This window comes from Phoenix dactylifera, chromosome 9 (genome assembly GCF_051530095.1).
Source record: "Phoenix dactylifera cultivar Ajwa chromosome 9, Ajwa_hap1_PhDact_Kaust_v1.1, whole genome shotgun sequence".
NCBI lineage: Eukaryota > Viridiplantae > Streptophyta > Magnoliopsida > Arecales > Arecaceae > Phoenix > Phoenix dactylifera.
The window spans coordinates 2005006-2029327 of NC_143198.1; the positions used below are offsets into that span (position 1 = coordinate 2005006).

Here is a 24322-nt window from a genome sequence, read left to right on the forward strand (position 1 = left end):
GCATGAGTATCAGCAATAACAAGCTAATGCACATAGCCATGAAATGTTTGGTATAAAACATATGCTCAGTTTCTCTTGTTAGATTGATACAAACTGCTGTTCTCAACTTGCAATCCAGCTGGGGCCATGGAAGCATGGAGCAGAATCTAATGCTCAGTTTCATTGTCACCGACGTATCAAAATGTCAGAGTTTGGATTTGTCTTCACTATCTTTTATTTAATCAATTGAGTGATTTCTAGGAAATGAAGGTCAGAGAGAGGGGCGGTGCCAGCTTTATCATTTAAAAAAGGAACTCACGTTTCGGTGAAGCACTGTGAGAATTTTACCTTTCCAACAAGAAACCTCTCACCCATACATGCACTGAACCTGGGGGTGACAGCTTTTATTTGTTTTAAAAAAGAGAAGGATGCCAACCAGCAATCCGAAGTCTCGTTGGCATGTGAAACTCTACTCTATTTATCAAAATTAAAAATAAAATACAGGAGGAAAGTAGGATGCACTTTAGAATTTCAAAATGTAAAATTCTATATCCTAGCTCTATGAAAGTTTGCAGAAAGAAAGAAGAAAAAAGAAAATATGGCCAATGGAGAAATTGATGAAATACTTTATGTTTGATTGGAGTTTTTAAAAAAAGAAGATAAAAAAATAAAAAATAAGATTTTCATATTTTATGAAAAAAATTCATACGAAATATTAAAAAGTCTAATTTGCACCAGCTGAGAATTAGAGTAATTTTTTTTCAAAAATGTACTTAAACTTTTAAATTAAACGGAGTAAAACTTTGTTTTTATTAAGAACATAATATATATTTTACATAATTTTTTTAAAAAAATAAATACACAACCAAATTTAAGTCATTCAAAAAAATAAAATATTCAAACATTAGCTTTTCAACAAAAATACTTATACAACAAAATGATAAAGGCATGGATTGTGATGTTTGGAAAATAAAGATAACAATTATATCAGAGTGGATGAGTTGTGCACGCTTCGCGAATAAAACAAAGATTTGAAGAAGTTTTTTAAATACTCGGAGGTGGTGAAGCACTGCTCTTGTCTCATAAGGCTTCAAAAGGCCTAAGCAAATGGTTTTAAGTGGTGGATGAACATCCTGTCATCAACCATCTTTTCTTACATAATATATAGAGCATAGTTTTTGAACTGTAGCTGATCTAATATAATAATAAAACATTACTCATTCAATAGGCTGTGGTTGGAACAACCCTTCCTTATACGACAAGCTCGAAGGACCTTTCTCTTTCTTATCTGGTTTTCTTTCCCCTCGACCAATGGATATATTGCACTGTTCTCTCCATTTTTGAAGACCAGGCCAAGGCCGTGTGCTTCCACGAGACGTTGAAACAAGCCCCATGCGTCCCAATTCCATCTTTTTGGAGATGGTCCCCTTAGCTGATCGCCTGTCTCGTTCTTCACTGGAAACATCTTGTTGGGTCACCCAATACCTGACACGTACCTATTGTTGGAAAGCAACCGGTTTAATCACCCTGCATATATATATATATATGTATATATGTATGTATGTATGTATGTATGTATGTATGTATGTCTGTTTGTCTGTCTTGTTCATTAGATGAATGCCGCTAACTTCCACCTGGGCCATTTAAAATTAACTTTGATGAAGCTTTTTCTACTCATGATGCTAGGATTGGGTTGCTCATTAGATGTCGTGAAGGTTGGTCGAGTCAAAGTTGAGACATCTTCCACATTACACCATGCCATAGGCTGCGTGGAAGGGATTTATAGTGGCATGCAATTTGTTTCCCACTCATGTATTGCATGGACCGATGGCTCATGTTATAAGTAGGGGTGCAAATGGGTCAAGTCGAACCGGGTCATAAGAGACTCCGACCCAACTCAGTTTCTTATTCGGATCATAATTTTGGACTCAGACCCAACCTAATAGAAGATCGGGTCAGGTTGGGTCGAGTCTAGGGTTATAATTTTTGACCCAGTGGGTCATTCGGGTTGGGTCGGGTCCATGCATAATCCGGTCCCAACCCAAAAAATTCAGGTCTGGGTCAAGTAGATTTATGTCTCTTCTTGCACTATAATCCTTTTATATATTCACATTTTGTTTTCGGATAAGATCGAGTCTGAATTTAGTAAATCCAGATCTGGTCTGAAACATGAAACGGATCCAACTTTAAAACTGATCCGGCCCCACGAATCCTTTAATATAGATGCGTTCAGGTTTAAGCAGGTCAGATTGGATCAGATCCACGGATCAACTCAATCTATTTGTAATCTTAGTTATAAGATTTCTCGTGCTTGCTTTCTGGTAGTATTTTTTAAGAAAGTAAAATATTTACGACTTGCTTCCTTATAAAAAAAAAAAAATTATGAATGCTCTACGGTCACCAAAGCTCCATGAAACTCACCACCAAAACTATCATCTCACCAGATTTTTAGCCCATCAATGCCTACCTTTGTCGGACTCCCTTAGCTTATCTTGAACTATGAATGCTTCGTTTTCGCACGTTTTACACGCTAATTCTCATTCTCATAGGTTGCAAGGCCCTCAGATTCATTTGATCCTTCTCGAATCTCGACATAGAGATAAAGAGGCAAAGGAGATTTCTTTGACCAATTACGTGCAAACGATGGTCTTTGTCGGCTAGTATTTTGGCAGCACAAGATTGAACGTTGGCATCACGTATCTTCGAATCTAAAGGTCCAAACAGCTGCGGCTGCTGACCAGCTGCCATGGCGGCGCTCCAAAAAAGATGGCATGGTTAACGATTGGTGATCAGTGATTCACTTCAAAGCTCCAAACCTTTAATGAATTATCTTGTAACAAGTAATGGCTGACATATTAATTATGACTATCATTAGACTAGGGCCGTTAATGAGCCGAGCTGCTCGAGCTCGGCTCGTTAGTCAAACGAGCCCGAGCCCAATATGAGGCTCGTTTACACCCGAGCCCGAGCAGTTCACGAGCCCAAACGAGCTCTAGTCTTCCGCTGAAAGATTTTATTTCAGCACCATAATTCATAAAAACCTGACCACATAGAGAAAAATAGCCTGTTATCGAGCTCGAGCTCGGACTCGTAATTGAAACGAGCTCTACGAGCTCCAGCCCGAGCCTTTGCTTTGCCAAGCAAGCTCGAGCTCGAGCCCAATACAGAGCTCGTTACCGAGCCCGAGCCCGAGCTTATGTGAAACGAGCCGAGCCGAGCCTTCTCAGGCTTGGGCTCGGCTCGGCTCGTTAACAGCTATACGTTAGACATTATAACCAAAGCTAGCAAATTGAATCATTACACGATTATGTCAGGATTATATAATGAAGAATCTTTTTAACTAACATGAGATATTTTGATTACATAACAATAATAACTACTAAATAAAGTTTTGCATGCAAATATTTATTATAAAATGTACATGTGTAACATAACGAGGGTCTTAAATATTGTTATAATACTACCATGGCGGTTATTAGAAACCATGACACCCACCTATGTATTTCTACGAGTTGGACCTAGAGGAAAAATAGAGGGAAGAAATTTTTTTTTTAAATGAATCGTAGTAACTTGCGCTTCAGGATTAGCAACAGTATTAATCATGCGTTGCATGCGACATGAAGCAATGTGCAATATGGTTACAAAAAAATATTAGATGGATTGGATTCATCATGGACTTAGTATCAAGTTATCTTAGGGTGTATTGATGCTATATAGAAAAAGAAAAAAAAAAAAAAAAGGAAAAAAGAGGGTGATTTCATCCTAGGTACATTATTGATGGGTCCACCTAATAATTTCTCTATGACTATAATCTCATCACTCAGTGGTTAGATACCTAGACAGAACACAGGGCAGCCTCTTTTTATTTATTTATTTATTTTTTATTTTTTTTATATAACAGCAACTCAAACAACTCTAGTATGAGTACAACCAGTAGAATCAAAAAAAAAATAGCATAAACATAAAGGGATAGCTACATCAATAGTCTATAGAACTGCACCAGAATGCCGAACAATAAAAGAGGCGATACAGTCAGCCACCCTATTAGCTAATTTGGAGACGTAAACTACCTGAAAGGAATTCAAGTCTCCCACCAGACGATCCACTCATGCGGCCTTTCATTGCTTGTAAGATTCTTCCTTTTTAGTCTGCATATTTCATTTTCTAGACAGAGTGATGAACAAGTCTAGCTCTTGTTAGGGTTCATTTAAAGGGGAAATATTCCAAGTGCAAGGATCATTGAACATACGTGGCTTCTCATTTGGATGCTTCCCCCAAAAAATATCAGTCTCCAATAATATCTTCTCCTTGATGACTTGGAATAATCTTAGCTTCGAAAAAGATACGGCTTTGGGTCCCCCAAAATATCCTTTCTATGTGACCAAAACCCCCTTGATATCTTTCTTTGCAAAAATTGAAATAGAAGGAAAGAAAAAGAAAGGAATCTTGAAGATTAATCATGGAGAAAAAGTCATGCTATTCTTGGGATGCATGAATCTAGCATGAAAGCTTTGTTTTCATTAGGAAGGGAAAACAAAGAGAAGGTTACAATTCTACGACATTTTTGGTGATTGCTCTTTTTTAGTAATCATTCTTCGAATAGCAAAATTATTCTGCTAATTTGTTATTTACTCATAGCAATTAGGTGTCCATAAATAACACATAATTTGAAACTCAAAGATCTTGTTGGTTGTTGCCTACGTGCTCAAATTTTTGTCGTGATATGCCTCCCTTTTAGATGGTTTAGCAATGTAATCTTATAAACCCAAAAAATATTATTATAATATAAAAATCTCCACGCAAAGGGATAAACTATTGATGTGTGGCTTTTCTATCAATATTTTTTATTGGAGTCTATACTTCATACCATATAATTTTTTTTAGGAAAATATATTATAATTATTAATGAAAAAAATATTGAAATAATAAATAAAAAAATATAAATAGAATTCAAATTGCATCGTTAATATTGAAACTAATGATTTTGTTGATTGAAGACACCTGCCCTATATCTTTATCTTATTAAGAGTACATGGTGGGTCCTATCAAAAGATGGCACTCAGTGATCAGGGATCACAGGTCCAGACTGATTGTGACCGGTGGGCGATGCACTTTCGAGTCATCTGTTCCGAGGAAGGAGCTAAGGTAGCATGGGAGGGTGTCTTCTATGCATGCATCATCCTGAAGGGGGACTCAATGGAGGTGGTAGAGTGGATTCTACAGAAGAGGTCGGGATCTTCGATTATTCGCTTCTAGAGGACATTAGACAGTAACTATAGAAGTGTGTTGTTTTCTATGTTAGCCATGTACTTCAGGAAGCGAACAGAGCTGCTGAGTAGGTCGTCTTTTGTTGCTCATCATTTAGGAAAGGTTATTTGGATCCACTGTGTACTTGTTTCTGGAGTATTTTATTTTTTTTGACACTGTAAGTAAAGTACGTGCGAGATTAATGTGAGTGGCCGGTTAAGAAGAAGAAGAAGAAGAAGAAGAAGAAGGGGGAGAAGGGGAAAAGAAAGTAAGAAATAAGGAAAGAAAGAAAGAAAGAAAGGTAGATTTCTCAGCCTCCATTCTCCAAACGTCTCTTTCTTAGCCTCCATTCATGGCCCCACCTTATCTAATTATTTATTCTGAATCCCAGGCAAACCAAGAATCGCACCCGGGATTAGAGATACCCGCACGAGAAGCCCTCAAAAAAAGAAAAGAAAAGGAAAAAGCTGAATAAGAGGCGAGGGAGGGAGGGAGAAACGCGGAAATCTGTGGCCTTTACGGGTCTTTTGGTCATAGTGCTCTCGTCTCGGTAGAGAATATCACACGCACCTCCATCCTCCCCTACCTCCCAGAGAAAAAAGCTATTCCAATTCCCGTACCTCCTCGGAGAGAGGACAGTAGGTGAGAGATAGCCGTGGATTAATTTATTTGGGATAAACTTAGAATAGGTGGGTTTTAAGGAGAGGAAGAGGAGAGAAAAAAAAGAGAGGGGGGAGATGGAGAGGGTTTTCTCAGCGGACGAGATATCCGATTCCTTCTGGGCCGCCTCCCCCGCCGCTGCGGGGCTTCCTTCGCCGGCCGCCGGCGGGGGTCCACGCGGTCCGATGAATCGGAGCCCCTCCGAGTGGTACTTCGAGAAGTTCCTGGAGGTGGCGGAGGAGGCCGCCATCCACAGCACCACTCCCCCGCCCCCTCCCAACCCTAACCTTAACCCTAATTACAACCCTAATACTGCTCCTGCCTCTGTTGTTGCGTCGAATTGTTCTGATGGTGGGAGGAAGGATGGGGGGACGGGAGGAGATGACGAGCTGGGCGAGATCAAGGTGCCCGCCGTCGTTGCCGCCGCCGCGCCCCAGCGTCCGCCCTCCGATCCGCCCGCGGATGTTGATCCCCAGGAGTATGCAGCGCTTCTGAAGCAGAAGCTTGCCATGTACTGCGCCGCGGTCGCCCAGTGTCGGGTAAAGCTATCTAATATTTTAGATCTTATGTTTTCTTCCTCAAATATTTGCTTTTATTATTTGTCATTTATATTTGCTTGATTTTGGCATTATATTGAGTTACTGGGTACTTCTCTCTACACTGGGAATATTATCTTAGATTAGAATATTTTGGAGGGTATGGATGTTTCGAGAATTTCCCTTGTTGGGTTTGGATTTGGTTTGTATAGTGAAGGGATTGATTTTCTGTTTATATGCTAGTAGTTTCACCTTATCTTGAATATCATTAAGTGTGTAATGTCGTTGTATGTTGTTCGATTTATAATATAATTGTTTGAATGTTTCAGAAAGACTGAATAGAAATTGCAGTTTTTGCATTCCCTTGTGTTCAAGGATTGGAGTTGAACTAGGACTGAAGGTTCAACCGTGAGTTCAGATCTTGTTTCTGCCCCTGTGATAGTTTAAAATTTGCCACCTTCGAAGAAGCTATTGATCGAGGAGCAATGTTCATCTTAGTAGTTAATTGTGAGCCTTAATGTGGCTGCTGAACAACTTAATACCAAGCAAATCCTTATAAGATAAACCTTCCCCTTGTAGAAATATGAGGATGCTGTGATTAGAATAAGATAGAATATTAGCCCCTTAGCAAGAGCTTTTAAGTATAAAAGAGCTATTTTGCTTTTTCACCAAATATAGATTAGACTTATGATATCTTGTTACACCAATAATTTCTTGTAATAGTTATAATGATGTGAGGCAGCAGATAAACTTGACACCACATTTGAAACCTCTGAAGTGATAAGCATTTAAAAAAGTGTTTTGCAAGAGAACATATTTTTCTTGACTGGATGGTTGGAGAGCATACCAGTCAATTTCAAGGATCAACTTGGTATCTCCATCTATGGTTTCCACAAGATTGTTGTAACTAGAACCAAATTTATCCCAGGAGATGATTCATCACAATCACCATACAATATGCTGTTTCCTGAGCATACTGCATCAAATATTCCTTGCTGGTTTATATTACTCTCCTCTCCCTGAATAATCTTGTTAAAAATTTCTACTATATACTTAAATAGTATACTATTTAGCAGTGAATTCAGAATATGTAGTACATTGTTGTTGTGCATCCAAACAACAAGACCAACATGAAGTTGGAGGTAAAAGGGCATGTGCTCACTTGATGAGTGCATGTCCAGCATTATGTGCACATGCAAGAGGCCTGCACTGAGATGTGCTCTGTACGCACTGGAAGTATATGCTTCCAAAGTACATTTGAAACACTCAGATGGTCTTCTGTTTCTCTGAAATGGTTTTTGTTTGTTTCTGCAGGGTTACCCAGATTCTTCTTCAGTGGTGGACTCCAAATTGCAGTCTTTGGATGCTTCACAGCTGGGATCTCAAGGTCCCGCCCTAGGTATTCATTTTCAAGATGTAGTTTCTTCATAAATTAATTATACAAGTTGCTGCAAGACATTTTTTAATTATATTTACACATTCCTGTTGTATATTATATTTGATTCAAAGTAGTGATTTTTCAAGTGTATATGAGAGCCCTTAAATCTTGACGGAATAACATCTATGCTACTACATGAGAACTCTCTGCAAAACTTGCAAAGAATAGTTGATCAATACAATGTATTTGACCATGTTGCAGATAAAAGTTAAGGAAGAATAGTGATTTATACAAGAAATGACTGATCAAAATGATTTCGCGGGAAAAAAGAGATGGATATAACAGGAACATAGTTGACAAGGTGCATAATGTAACATTAAAGTTGTACAGAAGTTTTGAGAGAGTCTATTGCTACATAATGATGCGCATATACATGCAGAGAAGTAGATAAGATACATAAGATTTTGAAGATATGAGAATTCCAAAAGAGTTGGAAAGTAGATTGGAGTATGCATAGTTTGATGATTTTCATAATAAATTTCAAAATTCAAAAGATGGTGCTAGTGACATTCAAATGTTAGCAAATATGTGAAAGGAAAAAAGTTAGAGATAAACCACATAGATGTTCTGAAGAATCGATGGGAAGATTTAAGAAATTATGGAAGATGTTAAAAGGAGATAGAGCATTGCCAAATAGGATTTAAAAAAGGCAAAGGAGGCAATACTCAAGAATTATGAACACACAAATGCATGTATGATAATTTGAGATGTACACCTAGAATCCTACCAAGAAGATTTGAGCTCACATCTTATCAAAACAAACTGTTTGATGTGTTATTCAAATTGAGAATCCATAATATGGTATACAATATTTTAAAAAATGAAGTTGCAACAATTAAATGCTCCTTGTCTCATCTGTTGATCAAGTAGTTATAAAATGAATGATAATGATTTGACTGATTAAAAAATGCATGACGGTTCACATAAACCAATGATTCCCACCATACGTCATAGTCTACATATCTTAACACATATGAACCCAAAAATTCCTGGTCTGGATTCCTCTAAATGATGATTGCAATTTGCTCTTTCCGGTCTAGTCATTCAAAAATATAATTTATAGATCAATAACTCTGAGTACTGATAAGCCTTTAAAACTTAAAGAGGAAGTTAGATTCTAAAATAATTCTAGCATCGCAGCCTTTTTGCAAACAATATAATTGTCTCTGTTGTGCACAACCTGCAATCCCAAAGTTTCACCCTTCCATTCACCTATTGATGTTGTTGTTTGCTAACTGTTGGTCATTGATCTCATTTCTTGTTATTGGAGCTTGTCCATGTTAATGCCAACTCTGTTCATATTTTCTCTACCATTTCCGTTGGAAGCCATCATCCTTTCTCACATAAATATCCTGCATTTTTTCTCTTCTTTATACTTACGACTTTATTTATGTTCTTATCTTTATGTAGTCTTTATTACTCTTGGATTTATCCAAAAAGAAAGGGAAAACAAATCCTTACCTCTAATATCACCATTAAAAATTTCCTATCGTAGTCACCGCTTGATAATAGAGGTAAGAGCCACTGAAATTAGGGCCGCAACACTGGTGAGTTGGGGAATGGATAGCGTTGAGGTGTCGCCCTTACCCAACCCAACCTTTATATATCCAACTCCCAAACTAACCCAACCTATTCCTATGGGGGTTGCAATTTTTGCAACCCAACCCCATCATAAGCTAAATTTGGGTTGGTTTGGTTTAGTTTCTGGTTGGGCTAGGTGTAGTCAGATTAATCAGGATATGCTGGGTTGTGAGGATAATTTAAGGTTGAGGAAATGTTTTGGACATTCTTATTAGGTTAATATTATATTGATTAAGATCTTATTTAGATGCACTTATGCAATTCTATAACTCGATAGGGCTAAAATTTAGTTAAAAAAGATATACTTATCTTATTTGGAGTACAAATATTAGTTTATTTATATATTGGGTTGGGTTGGGTTAATGCTTAGTCCTAACCTGACCCAACTTAGGGTAGAGTTGGGATTTCTAAGCCCAGGCCTATCCTAAGGTCATAAAACTTCAGCCCAGCTTGACCTAATTAGTGGGTTGGGCTGATTAGGTTTGGTTAGTTTTGCTTATAAATTTTGTGAATCATGATGAATGGTTTGGATTATGAATTTGAATGGCTCATGTGTATTGAAAAACAAAAAAGCTCTAAAATATGCTAAGATGGCCCATTGTCGAGTCTAGGATGTTATATAATTGGTCGAAGAGATAAGGATGGAAAATTGAATATTCTAGAGAATTGAGAAAAAAATTATATCTCACCAATGAAGAGAGGCATCTTAATCTTAGATATTAATTGATTTAAAAACATTTTATGCCGAAGCATCGACGATTATGGAAACTACTTATAAAAAGCTAGGACCATGACCTATTTATATTATTGTCTGGCAACACTAAAGCGGCGACATTTTTATACAAGTAAGGCCTCTCTTGGTGTATGTCGGTGGTAGGAGATACACGTACGTAGCGGTTGATGAGACTAGGCAAAGAAGATGTTTAATATTGGAACTCTTGATGGAAGTATTGAATGATAAACGTTGCAATAAGACTCAAGAGTGTAATATATTACATGGTGTAATTTCAATGGGCATGTGTCTTAAAAGGTTTACTGATTGCTAGTAATGCTTAAATCATCTATAATTTACAGTCTTTTGAAGATACCATTTATAACCTCCCTCTAATTCAGAAAAGAAGAAAAGAAGAAAGAAAAAAAGACTATTGTGTACCTAATCCTTTCCCTGTAAATACCTACCTAATCCCCACCTTATTATACCCCCAAACATTGCCAGTCATCAGATGCACATGCCTATGGTATTACGCCTTGACATTTGTTTGAGTCTTTTTCTGTGTTAATGAGTTGCAGAAGTAGTTATGCATCAAACTTAGTTTGGTAAATTCAATATGTTTTCTATAAGATACATTGAGTTGGTCCATATCCTTGAAATGATACCTTTTTTTTTCCTTTTTCCAATTTAGCTATTGTTTGGTTAATGGCATATATTTTTTTTATCTCATATCCTTAGCTATTGGTGGATTGCCACTTTGTGTGAACACATTGGGGTGCATGGAAATGTCTTTTCTAACATTAGATATTTCTGTTCTTTATTTCTTTCTATTATTTTTTTTCTTTCCCTTTTGCATTTACCCATGCATTGCAGGAAATGGTTCTAAGGTGCAACAAAAAGCAGGTAGTGGACCAAGTGGAGGTCCAGCCCCTCCTGTCATGCAGAACTTAGGTGTCCAAGGGAGGCCAGCTACCAGTGGATCATCAAGAGAGCTGTCAGATGATGAGGAACTTGAAGGAGAAGCAGAAACAACAGAAAATATGGAGCCTGCTGATGCAAAGCGTGCAAGGAGGTAAACATGAATATATAACTATCTAATTGGTATCTGTCTCCTGGAGCATTGAACTTGGTAGGATTTCTGTCAGCCTAGGTAGTACAGATATTTCAAATTGCATGCCATCTCTGCATCTGATTTTATATCAGATACCAATACTTGTTGGATATTTTGTTTTTTGTAAGGGCTCTTTATATCAGATACCAATACTTGTTGGATATTTTTTTTAAGGGCTCTTTATACTTCCTGGACATAGCTTCCCAATATCTTCAAGCATGGGGAAGGGCTGTTTTTTACCTTTGTTAATGTGCATCCTGTATCTGTTACCATGCTTCATAGCGGTCAATCATTACTTGCTATTTTAGGATATTATATTATATAAATAATGGTTTTAAGTTTACTGATATGTGAAATCATGTAAAATATTATTCAGTCTTTTCTATTTCTTTTTTTTTTGTGAATTCAGTCTTTGATCATCGAATGTGGCAGTGGAATATTGTCAATGACGTTCCGCGCCACTTTAAACAGTCAGGGCCACATTAAAAGCGTCGATTTTTAAAGCTGCAGCATAAGCATCATTGGATAGGACGTTATACATTTTTTAGATCTCAGAGTTAACCCATTCTTGCAGCGTGGACCTCTACTAATCTTATTGAACTCTAGGGAACGATCTTTATGAGTTTTGAATTGTTAATGGAGGAGTGGGGCTGTGCAGGAATAGTAATTTGTGAAATTTGTTAACATATGGTTTTAAGAGCGGTTCTCATCACTAGTAGTTATTGTTGGCTTGCAAAATGTCTTTGCCATTGCGAATGAAATAGAATAAGAGAGGTATGTGCTATCAGCTTGTTTAATTGAATCCACTAAATGAATAAGCCAACTGCATGGACCATTCATGTTTTCTTGTTGTTGAGAAGCTAAAACAGTTTTCAACTTTTCTGTCAAATGCATAAGACTAATTGCATTTGCAAGGATAAAAACTTAATAAATCATGTGCGGGTGCTTCCTAAAGCCAGCTTGATTTAATTAAGGCTTTAGACAAGTTAACTAAGGTCCAGTTTGGCACCATTTCCAGGTTCCATTTTTTTTCAAAAACATAGAATCTGATGCAAGAATGGTGTTCAGTTACCTGATTTCTTTTTATAGTATTTTAAAAACTTTATCCCAATTTCTAGAAGTTGTGGAACCCGAAAAATTTGGTTTCTAAAATTTTGAAAGCAAAACTGCCCATGACCACCACTGCTGCCTTTGTCGCCACTGGCGTCCACTGCCAAACACAACCCAAGTTACTACAAAGCCAGTTTGAGGTTTTCAATTTTCAAAAGGAGAAAAATAGAAACTGTTTTTAGTTTTTAGAAAACTAAAAACTGGAAACTAGAAGTTATACAAACGAGACCTCAGTAAATGGAAATATCTTTCAGGCAGTAATAGCTAGTTACTTGGCACCAATGTGCCTAAGTAGTTAACACTTTGACTATATGTATATAATATATATAAATTGCATGACAACACTTTTGTACAACACTGATATTTCGGACTCACAAATGTACCGACATAAATCAGCCACTAGACCATGCTAGCTATTTGTAGTTCTTGTCGACAAATTTGCATTTCATGCTATATTACATTAAAACAATAGAGGCACAAGAATGCATTACACTAACAAAAGCACCTTAGACACTTTAAGCCACCACACATGAACACTTGACATCATGGTTTTTATGTACCAGGCCATCCTGGTCTATACTAGCCATCACTTGGAACCCCCTTATATTTGGACACCTAGAATCGGAATCGTACTGGCACTTGGTAGATACATATCACTTGGGTGTCGACGCAGGGACTAGTATTGGTACGTAGAACCATGTTCTACCAGACTATCTTGTATCACCGAGTATGGTGTGTACTGAATCGTATTGGGTGGGAACCGATACAAAATTCAAGTTTAGATCAGTACATGCACTAGCACTATACCGGCTCATATCAAGGTGTACCATCCTGTACCAAGGTGTACCGAGATGTGTATTGAATTGTACCTACATAAAAAGTGAGAAAAATGGTTAGAGAAATATTTTGATATGGGGTGCGTACCATACTGTACCGAACCAGTAAGGTATTGATACGTCTCCGGTGCCTTGCCTAGAACCTTGGTTGACATAGTCAAAGAGTGCATTCCATAAATCATAAACTGCTCTCTTTTGTCAGGACACTTTAAAAAGCTGTTGCAAGTGTGATCTATTTTCTCAAAAAAGGGCGGAATACTTCTAGACCATGTAAGCATAAACACTGCAATTCTTGGGTGTCAAGGATTGGTGCATTATACTGTTTTGTGTTTAGGTATTCAGAATCTTGTTCATTCTGCAGGATCCCTGAAAAATTAATGTTCATATGAAAACACTTCTGTGAGTAGGAAATAGAAATGATGATAATGGTGCATTTAGGTCCAAGCAATAAGAACACGATACTGAGAAAAGCAAGTTTACTAGATGTCAACTTCTATTCCATGTAAATGAACCAACTGATCGCTATTTAAAACAAAGCACATGATAAGTTGCATTTTAATTAACATATCTGCATGTGTGATTTGAAATGTTATTCTTATTACTATTTACCTCCAGTTATGTTGGATCAGTTAGTAGCAGTTATTCATAAATGAAATATCTACATGCTTTGTTGCATCATCCACAGGGACGATGCGTCTGCTTCAGTAATAGCTTTTACATCTTTAAGTTGTCATAGGTATTTGCTACTGTTGATCGTTAAACTATTTGTTGTGAGGGCATCTAGAAGTTTAGCTTTTCTAATGCTTTAAATTCATTTGATTGTGGAAATTCGATTTGATTTGTTTGCCACCAGGATGCTTTCAAACCGAGAGTCAGCAAGACGCTCGAGGAGAAGGAAGCAAGCACATTTGAGTGAGCTTGAGACACAGGTCTTATTTCATCAATCTGTTTCTTATAATTTGCAAGCAGTACTGTAATTTTGTTTAGACTTAAATGACATATTTGTTACATAGGTTTCACAATTAAAAGTTGAAAACTCGTCATTATTAAAACGTCTCACTGATATCAACCAAAAGTACAATGACGCTGCTGTGGATAATCGGGTACTAAAAGCAGATGTGGAGACTCTGAGAGCTAAGGTAAGCTAATTATATATGAGACTCCGTGTTTAGAATGACTATTTTTCAGTTCCCTTCTGTTGAGGTTCATGTAGCTGTTATGCATGTACCAGGCTTGTGGAATTTGTGCTCAAGGAGTTGGCTTTCTCTCATTAGATTGGTTAAATGTAGTAACGGATTTTATTACCTGTAGAACTTGCTAGCTTATAGCATGGTTGGCACTCTAATCATTTTGCCTACTAACTCATCCAGGCTAGCTATCACATATCTTGAACTGCATGGATGATGCAGGCTTTTTCAATCATGAAGATCAAACCTGTTGATAGTCCTGATTCATGGTGACTGTGAACAACGAACAGCTAGTGTTTTATTAGATGCTTTCCTTGATGAAAATTCCAATGAATATTAAGTTTTTATGGAAATTGTCTTCAACTATAGGTCCATCTGGTTAAATGTTTGTAAACATGCTAGTATATATACATACAGGTGAAGATGGCGGAGGAAACTGTAAAGAGAGTAACTGGTGTTAGTACTATATACCCGAACATCCCTGACATATCAACAAACGGCATGCCTTTTAGTGGGAGTCCGCCTGATGCAACTGCTGATGCTGCTGTCCCTATCCAAGATAACCCAAACCATTTTTTGCAGCCCCCATCACATGACCAAAGAATCAATACCTGCATCCCTGAGATTGCCCCTTCTCCAGTTGAGGATGTTGTGCATGGTGCTGTGGCTGGTGGGAAGATGGATAGGACTACTTCCATGCATCGGGTGGCTAGTCTTGAGCATCTTCAGAAAAGGATTTGTGGGGGACCAAGCTCATGTGAACCTGTGCAATGGGATGCTGCTGCTTGGGATCCTGAGACCTCTGTCAACAAGCAGCAAAATCAGGTATGAGGAAATCCTGAAACTGCCTATTGTGGATGTTGTCAACTATCTGTGCATTGTGAAGGAAATCTATCTCATTCTTATTTGGGATGCTGAATATGACACCATCTATTGTTTCTTTATCTAATGAATGGTTGTTCACTTCTGTCCATCTCTTTTCCATCTTTGATGCTTGTGTTGAATGCCAAGCAGCGTTTGTGCAATTTTCATATCTGGGAGTTCGTACTAATTTCCATTTATTGATGCGTACAAGCTGTTCAAACTTAGGGCCAAGTTGTTGATTGAAGTGATATGCGGATTGCCTTATTTTTGCCTTTTTCGTGTCTTAAGTCTTTGAAACATTGAATGAAAAAGAGGCTTTACTGCAGTTTGGATGTAAAATCAAAAGAGAGATAAAAATGGAAAAACCAAGGGGCTGTCACCTGTTTGGTTAATACCTGTCATTCTAAAGTTGATGCAGAGAAATATCATGCATAAAATTGGTCTTAACCCACTTTTTACATGTATTAGAAGTTACATTTTCTAATGAACCCATGGACATTTGGTAAATACGTAACTTTGGTTATTTGCATATTTTGTGAAAATCATGGATTCTTGAAGTCCAAATACCTACTAGTTTGACCAGTCATTAATGTCGAAGAATATCCAACATTAGACACTAGCATTCATCCTTGTCTATTGAGAAAATGTTTAGAATCTCATAGTAGTTTGCTATTTAAATGCGATCTGAAAGGTAACTGAAAGAGGTAAAAACTGCTGCAAACGGTGAATGCCTTTGCCTGGCTTTATGATGGATTGTTATATTAAATGCTCTATAATCAGAACCAAAAATTTATATGCCAAGTTATGTACATCAATTGGAGACAGTTTTAAACTTGGTCTAGGTGTAAGAACAATTCAGGGCCTTTCTTGATGCACACAAATTGTGCCAAAAACCCTTTTCCCCTCGAGTGATTTGCACACTTTATTTGCCATGCATAATAACATTGCAGGATTTCTTTTTGTGCTATTTATTCTACTTCGCTTTTTTTTTTTTCCATTTTATTCAAGCCAAAATCTCAGGAGGGTGCCCTGGAAGGTAAGCTCCTAAATAGAGTAGCTTGACGACCGATGGAGTCCTGCAAATAATAGCCAGTTAAGTACTTAACAGTTGTGGTTGGAGGTGAAATTAGTTATATTGAGGATCTTGGGTTTTATGAAAGATTTGCATGTTTCCTATGGCCGGATGCCTTTCAGCTTAAAGAACTGCTTTATTTGGAAGAACTGTTAAGGGGGAACTGCAGCTTTAGGCCTCAAGGATTGCAAACTTCTTGGGAAAATGTAGTCTAATATATAACTGAAACTTGGGGGTGTTGTTTGGTCCCTTCCTTCCCAAGTTGTTTGCAGCTTTAGGCATCTCCTTTCTCTTCTGAAATGGAATCACAGCCATCTTTCATATGCTTTATTTTATCAAGTGTTCTTCCTCCATCCATCTCATCTGAGGCTTGCTCATCATCTTAACCGTTCCCATCTTTTGGCACCCTTTTTTTTTCCTAAATTGATAGATATTGCTACTCTCTGGCAACTCAACCCAGCTTTGTTTATACTTTCTTATTAATAAATTGGTGGCTCGACCTCCCATTTCATCAAAAAAGAAAAAGAAAAAAGTATTGAAGACCATTCGCAGGCTGTGGTATGGGTAGATGGACTCCGTTTCAACACCCTCAAACTAAATATGCATGAGAGAGAGCTTGTTTAAACAAAATACAAACCTTTTACATACAAAGGTGAGAGTTAAAAATGTTTGCAAACAAAACAGATCCAATTCAGCAATGAGGTATGAAAAGAGAGGTCTCATGTCAGCAACGAGGTATGAAAAGAGACCACTCGCAGGAGAAGTGAATCTCAACGGTCAAAACATTTTAGCAGTAAGAAACAATCCATCATCTTCTTTTTTTTTTTGGTAAAACAATCCATCATCTTTGTAAAGAAATGAAAGAGACAGTATGCCTCACCACCATCCCAAGCAAATACAAATATTCAGTGTCCCGGCCCTAGCTCTGCTCTCAATTCTCCCCAGCCAAATCCCTCGTCACCACCTCCGCTGCCATCCTCCACCTTCAGCTCCACCAGAAGTAGTGGCGCCGCTACCTCCGACACCTCCGCCACCAAGACCAACGACCCCACCTCCCCAGCCCCACAGCACCTGGCTTTCTCCGCTCAACCAAGCAGCTCAATTTCATGCCAATCTCCTCGATCCTTCTGCATGATCCTCTCGTCTGACACGTGAACCTCTTCTTCCTCTTCTTTCCATTATCGAACAGTAATATTATGTTAAAAAGCATTCATGGCGGTAGGCAATGCGGTGGTATCATCTGAGGCCTGATGGAAGCATTCATGGCGGTACCGCCAATGTGGTGAACCAAGGGATCCGCCAAAAGCTGGCCACCACCCGCCGCGCCGGCCCGGTGATCCATGGCGGGAACTCGTACTCCTGCTCGTGGATCGTTCTGTACATGAGGGCGAGGTTGGCGTCGTCGAACGGCAGCGGGCCGGCGAGGAGGACGAAGAGGATGATGCCGCACGACCACGCGTCGGCCTCGACGCCGTCGTATTCCTCCCGGCGGACGACCTCCGGCGCCTTGTAGGTCGGGTGCCGTAGGCCGTGTGGAGCCGGCCGTCGTCACGGAGCCGGTCGGGAAGCGCGGAGAGGCCGAAGTCGTGGACCCGGCCTTGAGGTTGCCGTCGCGGTCGACGAGGAGGTTCTGCGGCTTGACGTCGCGGTGGGCGACGCCGCGGGCGTGGCAGTAGCGCAGGGCGGCGATAGAGCTGCAGGAAGTGGCGGCCGGCGGCGGCCTCCGGGAGAGGTCTCCACCGGCGGCGTGCTCCATGACCAGATATATCTTGGACTTGGTCGCGATGACATCGTGGAGCTTGAGAATATTTGGATGCGAGAGAGGGCGCCATGACGGTGCCGAGGACTTGGGGCTTGTCGAGGACCTTGACGGCGACGCCTGTTTGCCGTCGGCGAGGGAGCGAGCATAGTAAACCTTGGCGAAGATGCCACGGCCGAGGAGGCGGCCGGGTTCGTATTTGCCGTGGAGAGCCTCCGGCTGGTGGCGGTGTATGGGCGGCGCGGGGACAGACTTGGACCTTCTGAGGTCCATATATAAGAAGGTGGCCTCTACTTCTCTCTCCCTTGCTCCCCTCCTTTTTCGGAATGGCTTTGTTTTGGTTCTTTCTTCTTGCTGGCGGGGGTGCGGGAGTGAGGGGTCGTTGTAAGTGGGGGTTAGTCTTGTTTATTTCGACGCCCTGATTGATCTATAAATAAATAAATAATCTTAGAAGGTATTATTTGGGTAGAGGAGGAAGAAATGTTGTTTGATTATTTTTGGGGTTTTTAGGTCATACTTGCTTTGGTTTTAGTTTTTCTTGTGAAAGTAGTTAATTTGGAAGGTGAGTCCGCTTTGGTTCAAATTAATTTGGAAAACAATAAGATGGCCTCTTGCAAGAGTTGAGCTTTGGTTTGGTGTGTGCTTCTAGTTTCTTTTATTTTCTTTCCTAAGAAGGTGTTCCTCAAAGAGTTGAGCTTTTTTTTAAATATAGTAGATAAAGATACATCTCAAATATATCTCAGTGTAAATACATCTGGTAAAGTCAGAAAACAGTCTAAGTTCTGTTAGACCGTCAATAATAAAAATTCATAGATAGCCAGTGCTATGATAAGCCACAGGAGATACTACCCATGTTCCTCTCCATAAGGGTTTGAAGTCTCTATTGCAACTCTTTGTCGATACATTATGCAATGCCATATCGATGTCAGCTTGAAGTTTGATGAATCAATCAAACATATAGGGCGACAAGAGCTCAGCTTGCTCAGCTTACGTTAAAGTGTGAGAGCCTTTTTTTTTTTAATTTATTGTCCTTACATATCTAGTTAATGAAAAATCGCAAACCTTTGATTAACTAATCATAATTGGGAAACTGATGTCAAGTAAAAGGAAAATGCTGTTCATTATGTAAAAGATTTATAGGAAAACGCCATAAAAGCTCACCAGTGATTACTGGTGCCATCACGGATCTATTGTTACAGCATAGCTCAAAATTATATACGCGAAGTGAAGAAAAAGGTGACAAAACCTCGTAAATGTGATTTCATGGAAATAGGCACTCTAATTCAGACTCATAGATTTTAAGACAATGTTAGGGTGGCTTCTGTAAATTACAATATTATAGCGGCTTATTCGGGTTTTTTTTTCTCTCCCAAAGCGGATGTATCATATACGACGGATACGAATAATAAGTATCGGAGTGCACTGGATAATCCCCTCTCTTCTAGCCACAAAATCTTTCCAGAATAGTTAGTAACATACGAGACTACTTAATTTGTTGCTTCATTGGTCTCTCGATATACGTATTTTGTCTGTAAAACTATTTTACTACTGATTATGGTCTAAATATTTTTTAGCAACGGATGGTACTCATCTATTCTGTACTTTTTGCTGAATTCAACCAATAACTATAATCGAATCGTCGTCGAGCACAACAGCATGAACTCGTAGCCCGCACCAAGCATAGTATGCCAGTTCAAGCTGCTCAAAGTTTAACCCTAGAAATCGAGGCGCCGAAGATCTGGCTGGCTGCAATCACCCTGGCGGCTTATTCGGCTTATTCGTTTAAGCTGGTAGGAAGTAGGATGGTCCGCACTTGGACGGACCGAGCATGCCTAAGATGGCCGGAAATTCCGGTTCCAAATGTGGGTTTTTTGTGTAATTAATTAAAAAGTCCTGTCGTATTAACGTTCTTCTTCTTCTTCTTCTTCGTTGCACGGGGTTACCTTCTCGACATTTTTGCGGGCAGGTACGCTCTCTCCCAACTGCCGCCGCAGCCACCACCTCTCTCCTCCTCCTTGTCTATCTCTCGCCGCGGCCACCTGCGCCACCACCACGATAGCCGGTGGTGGTGCTGCTGGTCGGAGGTGGACCACCACTCACCCGTGGTCTGAGGAGCACTCATGGCGAGCATCTTGGCCATAAGGACTTCCTCGCTCTGGGATTCATGCTCTCCCTAGAGGGAGCCAGAGTCCATGATCCTGACAGCGATCTCCTAGCCGAAGCTGGGCCACCATAGAAGAGGGGGGCGAAGCTGCCCCTTCTGAACTTTTGGCATGGGGAGGATAGGTGGCGTGACGGAGCATGGCGACGGTGAGCGCGGCCACTACGGGAGCAGGATGGGATGGTGCGGTGGTGGGCTCGGAGAAGGGAGCCATCCGGTCGCCATTTTGCCCTTTAATGCCCTGATTTTTATAGAAGAAATATATAAAAGCACTGTAGGAAAACCCGAAGAACCCATATTGGCGGCGACCGAGACCAGACAGCCGTCTTTGCTCGCAAGAGGAATAGCGGAATAGCGAGTGAGGAATTAAGGGGAGGCAGAGGAGATGTCGTCGTTCGGGATGTCGAAAGGGTTGCTGGAGATCGGCAAGTTCGCGGTGTACGTGATCGTCCTGATCGCTCTTACTTACGCCGTCACCGCCAACTCCAAGAACCTCCAAAAGATCATGGGCTTCGTAAGCAACGCTTCTCTCTCTTTATTATTATATTTCTATGCCTATCTATTCCAATTTTATCCCAGGTTGGTTGGTGGAATAAGAACACTAGCTTTCTGTTGAACGTGATGTGGTATGGGAATGGGCTTTTGGAAGAATACTCCATAATTTTGGGGTTCGAAAAACTATGAAGAACTAGTAGTGGTTTAATGGTGTACATTTACAGTGGATTGATTCATTCTACATTCTTAGGGTGAAATTTGCTTCGCTTCTAACTAATCACTAGTCAGACTGTGATCCCAGGCTTCTAATCGCATTCCAGGTGTTTGTGAAAAGGTCTGTTTTTTGAATATGAACTGATTTAGCTTTGAGTATTGGGGACTTGAGGAGTGCTCTGTCATTTGTGGAAAGGAAGGAAATTTTGAAGGAATGAGAAAGCAAGGTTTTTGTTAAGGTTGAACAGTGGTTGGCGCCTCGTGCTTGACGAAAGAGCCAAGGGATGATCTTAAAGGAGTTGCACTGGCTATTGATAGTGGAAATCGTAGGGAGGTGAAAGCTACAGGATAAAGGATGATAAAAATAATATTATTATAGTGGACTATATGTGGGACACCAGTGTAGAACTGATTACTTGAAAAAACTTGCGACTGTTAGTGAGAATTCTGGGGATCCCACAAAACATGGTAGACCTAGAGGGAAAGACATTTGATGAGATGGGGTGTATGGACCTTGAGAGTCATTTTGAGGAGAATAACATGGAAGTAGTTTTTGGGATGAAGGGAGGTAAGAACCCTAGAGGCCTAGACCTGATTGCGTCTTGACGATGTTTGATAATTTGGGTATTCCATCAGAAAGCATAATTTTGTTTTGTTGTTTTGTTAGCAAGATCTCATCATAGCAATTTAAATGCAAAGGTTTGGCCCCGGTACCCTCTTGCAAATAAGAAGGGACAAAGAATCCAATATGGAGAAAAAAAAAAGATCTCAGCAGGCCTTTTTTTTTTCTCCCTATAGGATTTGGGCCAGCCCACTCAATGCTTTTTTTTGGATATTTATGAATATAGGCCTAGCCCAGCCTGTAGTCTTATGATCTTGCTGGTTGTATTGGCCCAACCCACGAATCCAATAGAATTTTCAGCCCAATCATCCAAACAGGCCCTTAGGATGTTGTTGACCGTATTCTCCTTAACCCTCCAATTATCTCCAATGATCTATTGTGGACTTGAAGTCAACTTTGCTCATCAATCCCTTGTCTCCTTCCAATCTCTAGCAGGATCTCTTTTGTATAGTTTGACTCCTAGGTGGACTAAGTGATTTCTTTCTTTTCGATTGCTCTTGTAGCCCTCCTTTTGCACATTACATTAATTCCATCTGACAAAAGATGAAGAAGCGATAAGATAGAGCATATATTTATCGATGAGGGAGCAGATTTTAGTCATCTGGTATATATGCCAACAAGGAAGAGGCATCTTTGTGAGATAGCATAAGATGTTCTAGGAGAATTGTTTTTTGATATACAAATGGCTAATTATATTAAGAGAGCAACCTAACAATTGTTTCTGATAACCAATTTGGATTTATGCTTGAATGATCGATAGAGGCTATATTTTTACTCAGGTAATTGATTGAAAAATGTATAGAAAAAGGGAAAGTATACATATGGTCTTCATTGACTTAGAGAAAGCTTATGATAAGGTACCAAGAAAAGTAACTTGGTGGTCTTTAAGAAGGTTGGGTGTGCATAAAATATATATTTAAATAACTAAGGACATATATACTGGAGCAATGATAAGTGTTAGAAATTGCTGCGGTGCCGTAAGTGTATTTCCAGTAGTTACTATGTGCTTATATTAAGATCAGCACAAAGCGCGTATCTTTTTGAAGTAATTATGAATAAACTTACTGCTAATATTAAGGAAGACGTACCATGATGTTTGTTATTTACAGGCAGCATAATATTGATTGTTGGAAAGAGAATTAGATTAAATATTAAGTTAGACTAATGAAGGAAAACTTTAGAGAATGAAGGTTTAAATATCAGTAGAAGAAAGATAGAATATATGGAAGGTAAATTTAGCAAGAATAGAGATAAAGAGGTAATACTAAATAAAGTTAACGACCAAGAAATACCACAAACTGACCGATTTTACTACTTAGAGTCTTTTATACAAAATAATGAGGAGATAGATAAAGATACATGGAATAAATTAGAGCTGGTTAGATGAAATGGAGAGGTGCATATGAAATAATATGTAATAGGTGCATATCTTGAAGACTTGAAGAAAAAAATTTACTGCACTGCAATAAGGCATGTTCTATTTTAATCATGATGAAAACAATGTAGCATTAATCATGGAATATTTTACTCCCTTGAATCCACTACAGAATCCATGAGTTTCATGAGTCATATTCCTCCAAATATTCTCGATTTTGCATTTTTATTTTACTTGGATGCACATTTGACCTCATAATTCGGTGTAATTAAAAAACATGGACTTTCCATATCTTGATCCAGTAATTTAAAGAAGAAAAAGAAATGAAGAAACTTGAATTTTGAGTGCCTTATAGTTTGGACAGTTTCTTTTTTCTGAAATTGAAAAGAAAAACTGTCATCTTGCTATTATTTAAGCATGAGAATTTACTTTGCTTTATAATTACTTGGCAAGTGCTGATTATGTTCTGTATGCAGCATCTATATGTGGTATATCCTTCTGACGGTCCTCGCACCCCATCACCAGAGGAACTCCGAGAGATGGCTCGCGATGACAACAACCATTTAGCTTGCGGTTTAACCATGATGGTAGTGATATTACATGTTATTATGTCATTTGAAACTTGTAGAGTTGTAATAAGTTACTGAAACTTTGTGAAGTTTTGATGGGCCTTTGCATTCAAAACATGAGGGTCATCTTCTAGGTTTCTGGCCTTGAAGGTAAGACTTATCAGAGGACTTCCTAAAACATCTACCACTTTTTTCTTGAGTAGCTTCCTGTATGTACCATGAATGACTGTGCAAAAGACTCCCGAAATTTTTCAAATTAATAATCTTATTTATAGCAGGCAGATGGCCAAGTCATTGTCAGAATGTTGGCTGGCTTTCGTGGGTAATTTGGTTTGGTAAATTCAGAAAGAATGCAAAGCTTAACCAAAATAGGTAGGAGAACTTGAAAATTAATATTAAGTAAAAAACGTAAAATATGCAATTTTATTGATCTATAGTGAATAAAGAAACAATTATGGGAGAGGCAATTGTGACATAGACAGCACTGCAACCGAAGATAATGCTATTAATATGTGATTGATGTGTCTTTCATGAATAAATGGTGAATAGGAATTGATGAACTATTGGGGTATTTCAAGAATAATTTGTGGACTGCATTGCTCGAAATGGTTCAAAGAATCATTCAGCTGAAAAAAAATTCAAAAATAGTTCACAAACCTTTATGGTACTTGAAATAATTTTCAATTATTAAGTCAATCTAGTTGTTAATCTGAAAGCTGATCAAGTTATTAAGCTTGAATCAGATATAATGATACTGATCTGGTCTAAAATTTTCAGAAATGCACTCAAAATCAC

General features: G+C 38.9%; 1 protein-coding gene and 1 pseudogene across 2 annotated transcripts; one reads left to right on the plus strand and one right to left on the minus strand.

Moving 5' to 3' along the window:
* The first annotated feature begins 5631 nt into the window (after positions 1-5631).
* LOC103704524 (bZIP transcription factor RISBZ2-like) lies at positions 5632-23729 on the plus strand. 2 transcript variants are annotated; one of them, XM_008787854.5, is made up of 7 exons: positions 5632-6425; positions 7737-7821; positions 11027-11225; positions 14064-14139; positions 14224-14349; positions 14815-15222; positions 23435-23729. In XM_008787854.5, the coding sequence occupies exons 1-7, from the start codon at positions 5964-5966 to the stop codon at positions 23603-23605; spliced, it is 1527 nt and encodes a 508-aa protein (XP_008786076.3). In that variant the 5' UTR covers positions 5632-5963; the 3' UTR covers positions 23606-23729. The 2 variants fall into 2 exon arrangements, with proteins under 2 accessions (XP_008786076.3, XP_088560050.1); XM_088703924.2 differs by lacking the exon at positions 23435-23729 and adding an exon at positions 16270-16455.
* On the minus strand, positions 17467-18441 carry LOC103704523 (CBL-interacting protein kinase 4-like; annotated as a pseudogene).
* Positions 23730-24322: the final 593 nt, after the last annotated feature.

Bases quoted from the DNA above. Each gene is read 5' to 3' on its own strand.
- LOC103704524 (XM_008787854.5), top strand. From the start codon at position 5,964: ATGGAGAGGGTTTTCTCAGCGGACGAGATATCCGATTCCTTCTGGGCC. The intron at 6,426-7,736 runs GTAAAGCTATCT...TTGTTTCTGCAG, and splicing joins CCGCGGTCGCCCAGTGTCGG to GGTTACCCAGATTCTTCTTC. The intron at 7,822-11,026 runs GTATTCATTTTC...CATGCATTGCAG, and splicing joins ATCTCAAGGTCCCGCCCTAG to GAAATGGTTCTAAGGTGCAA.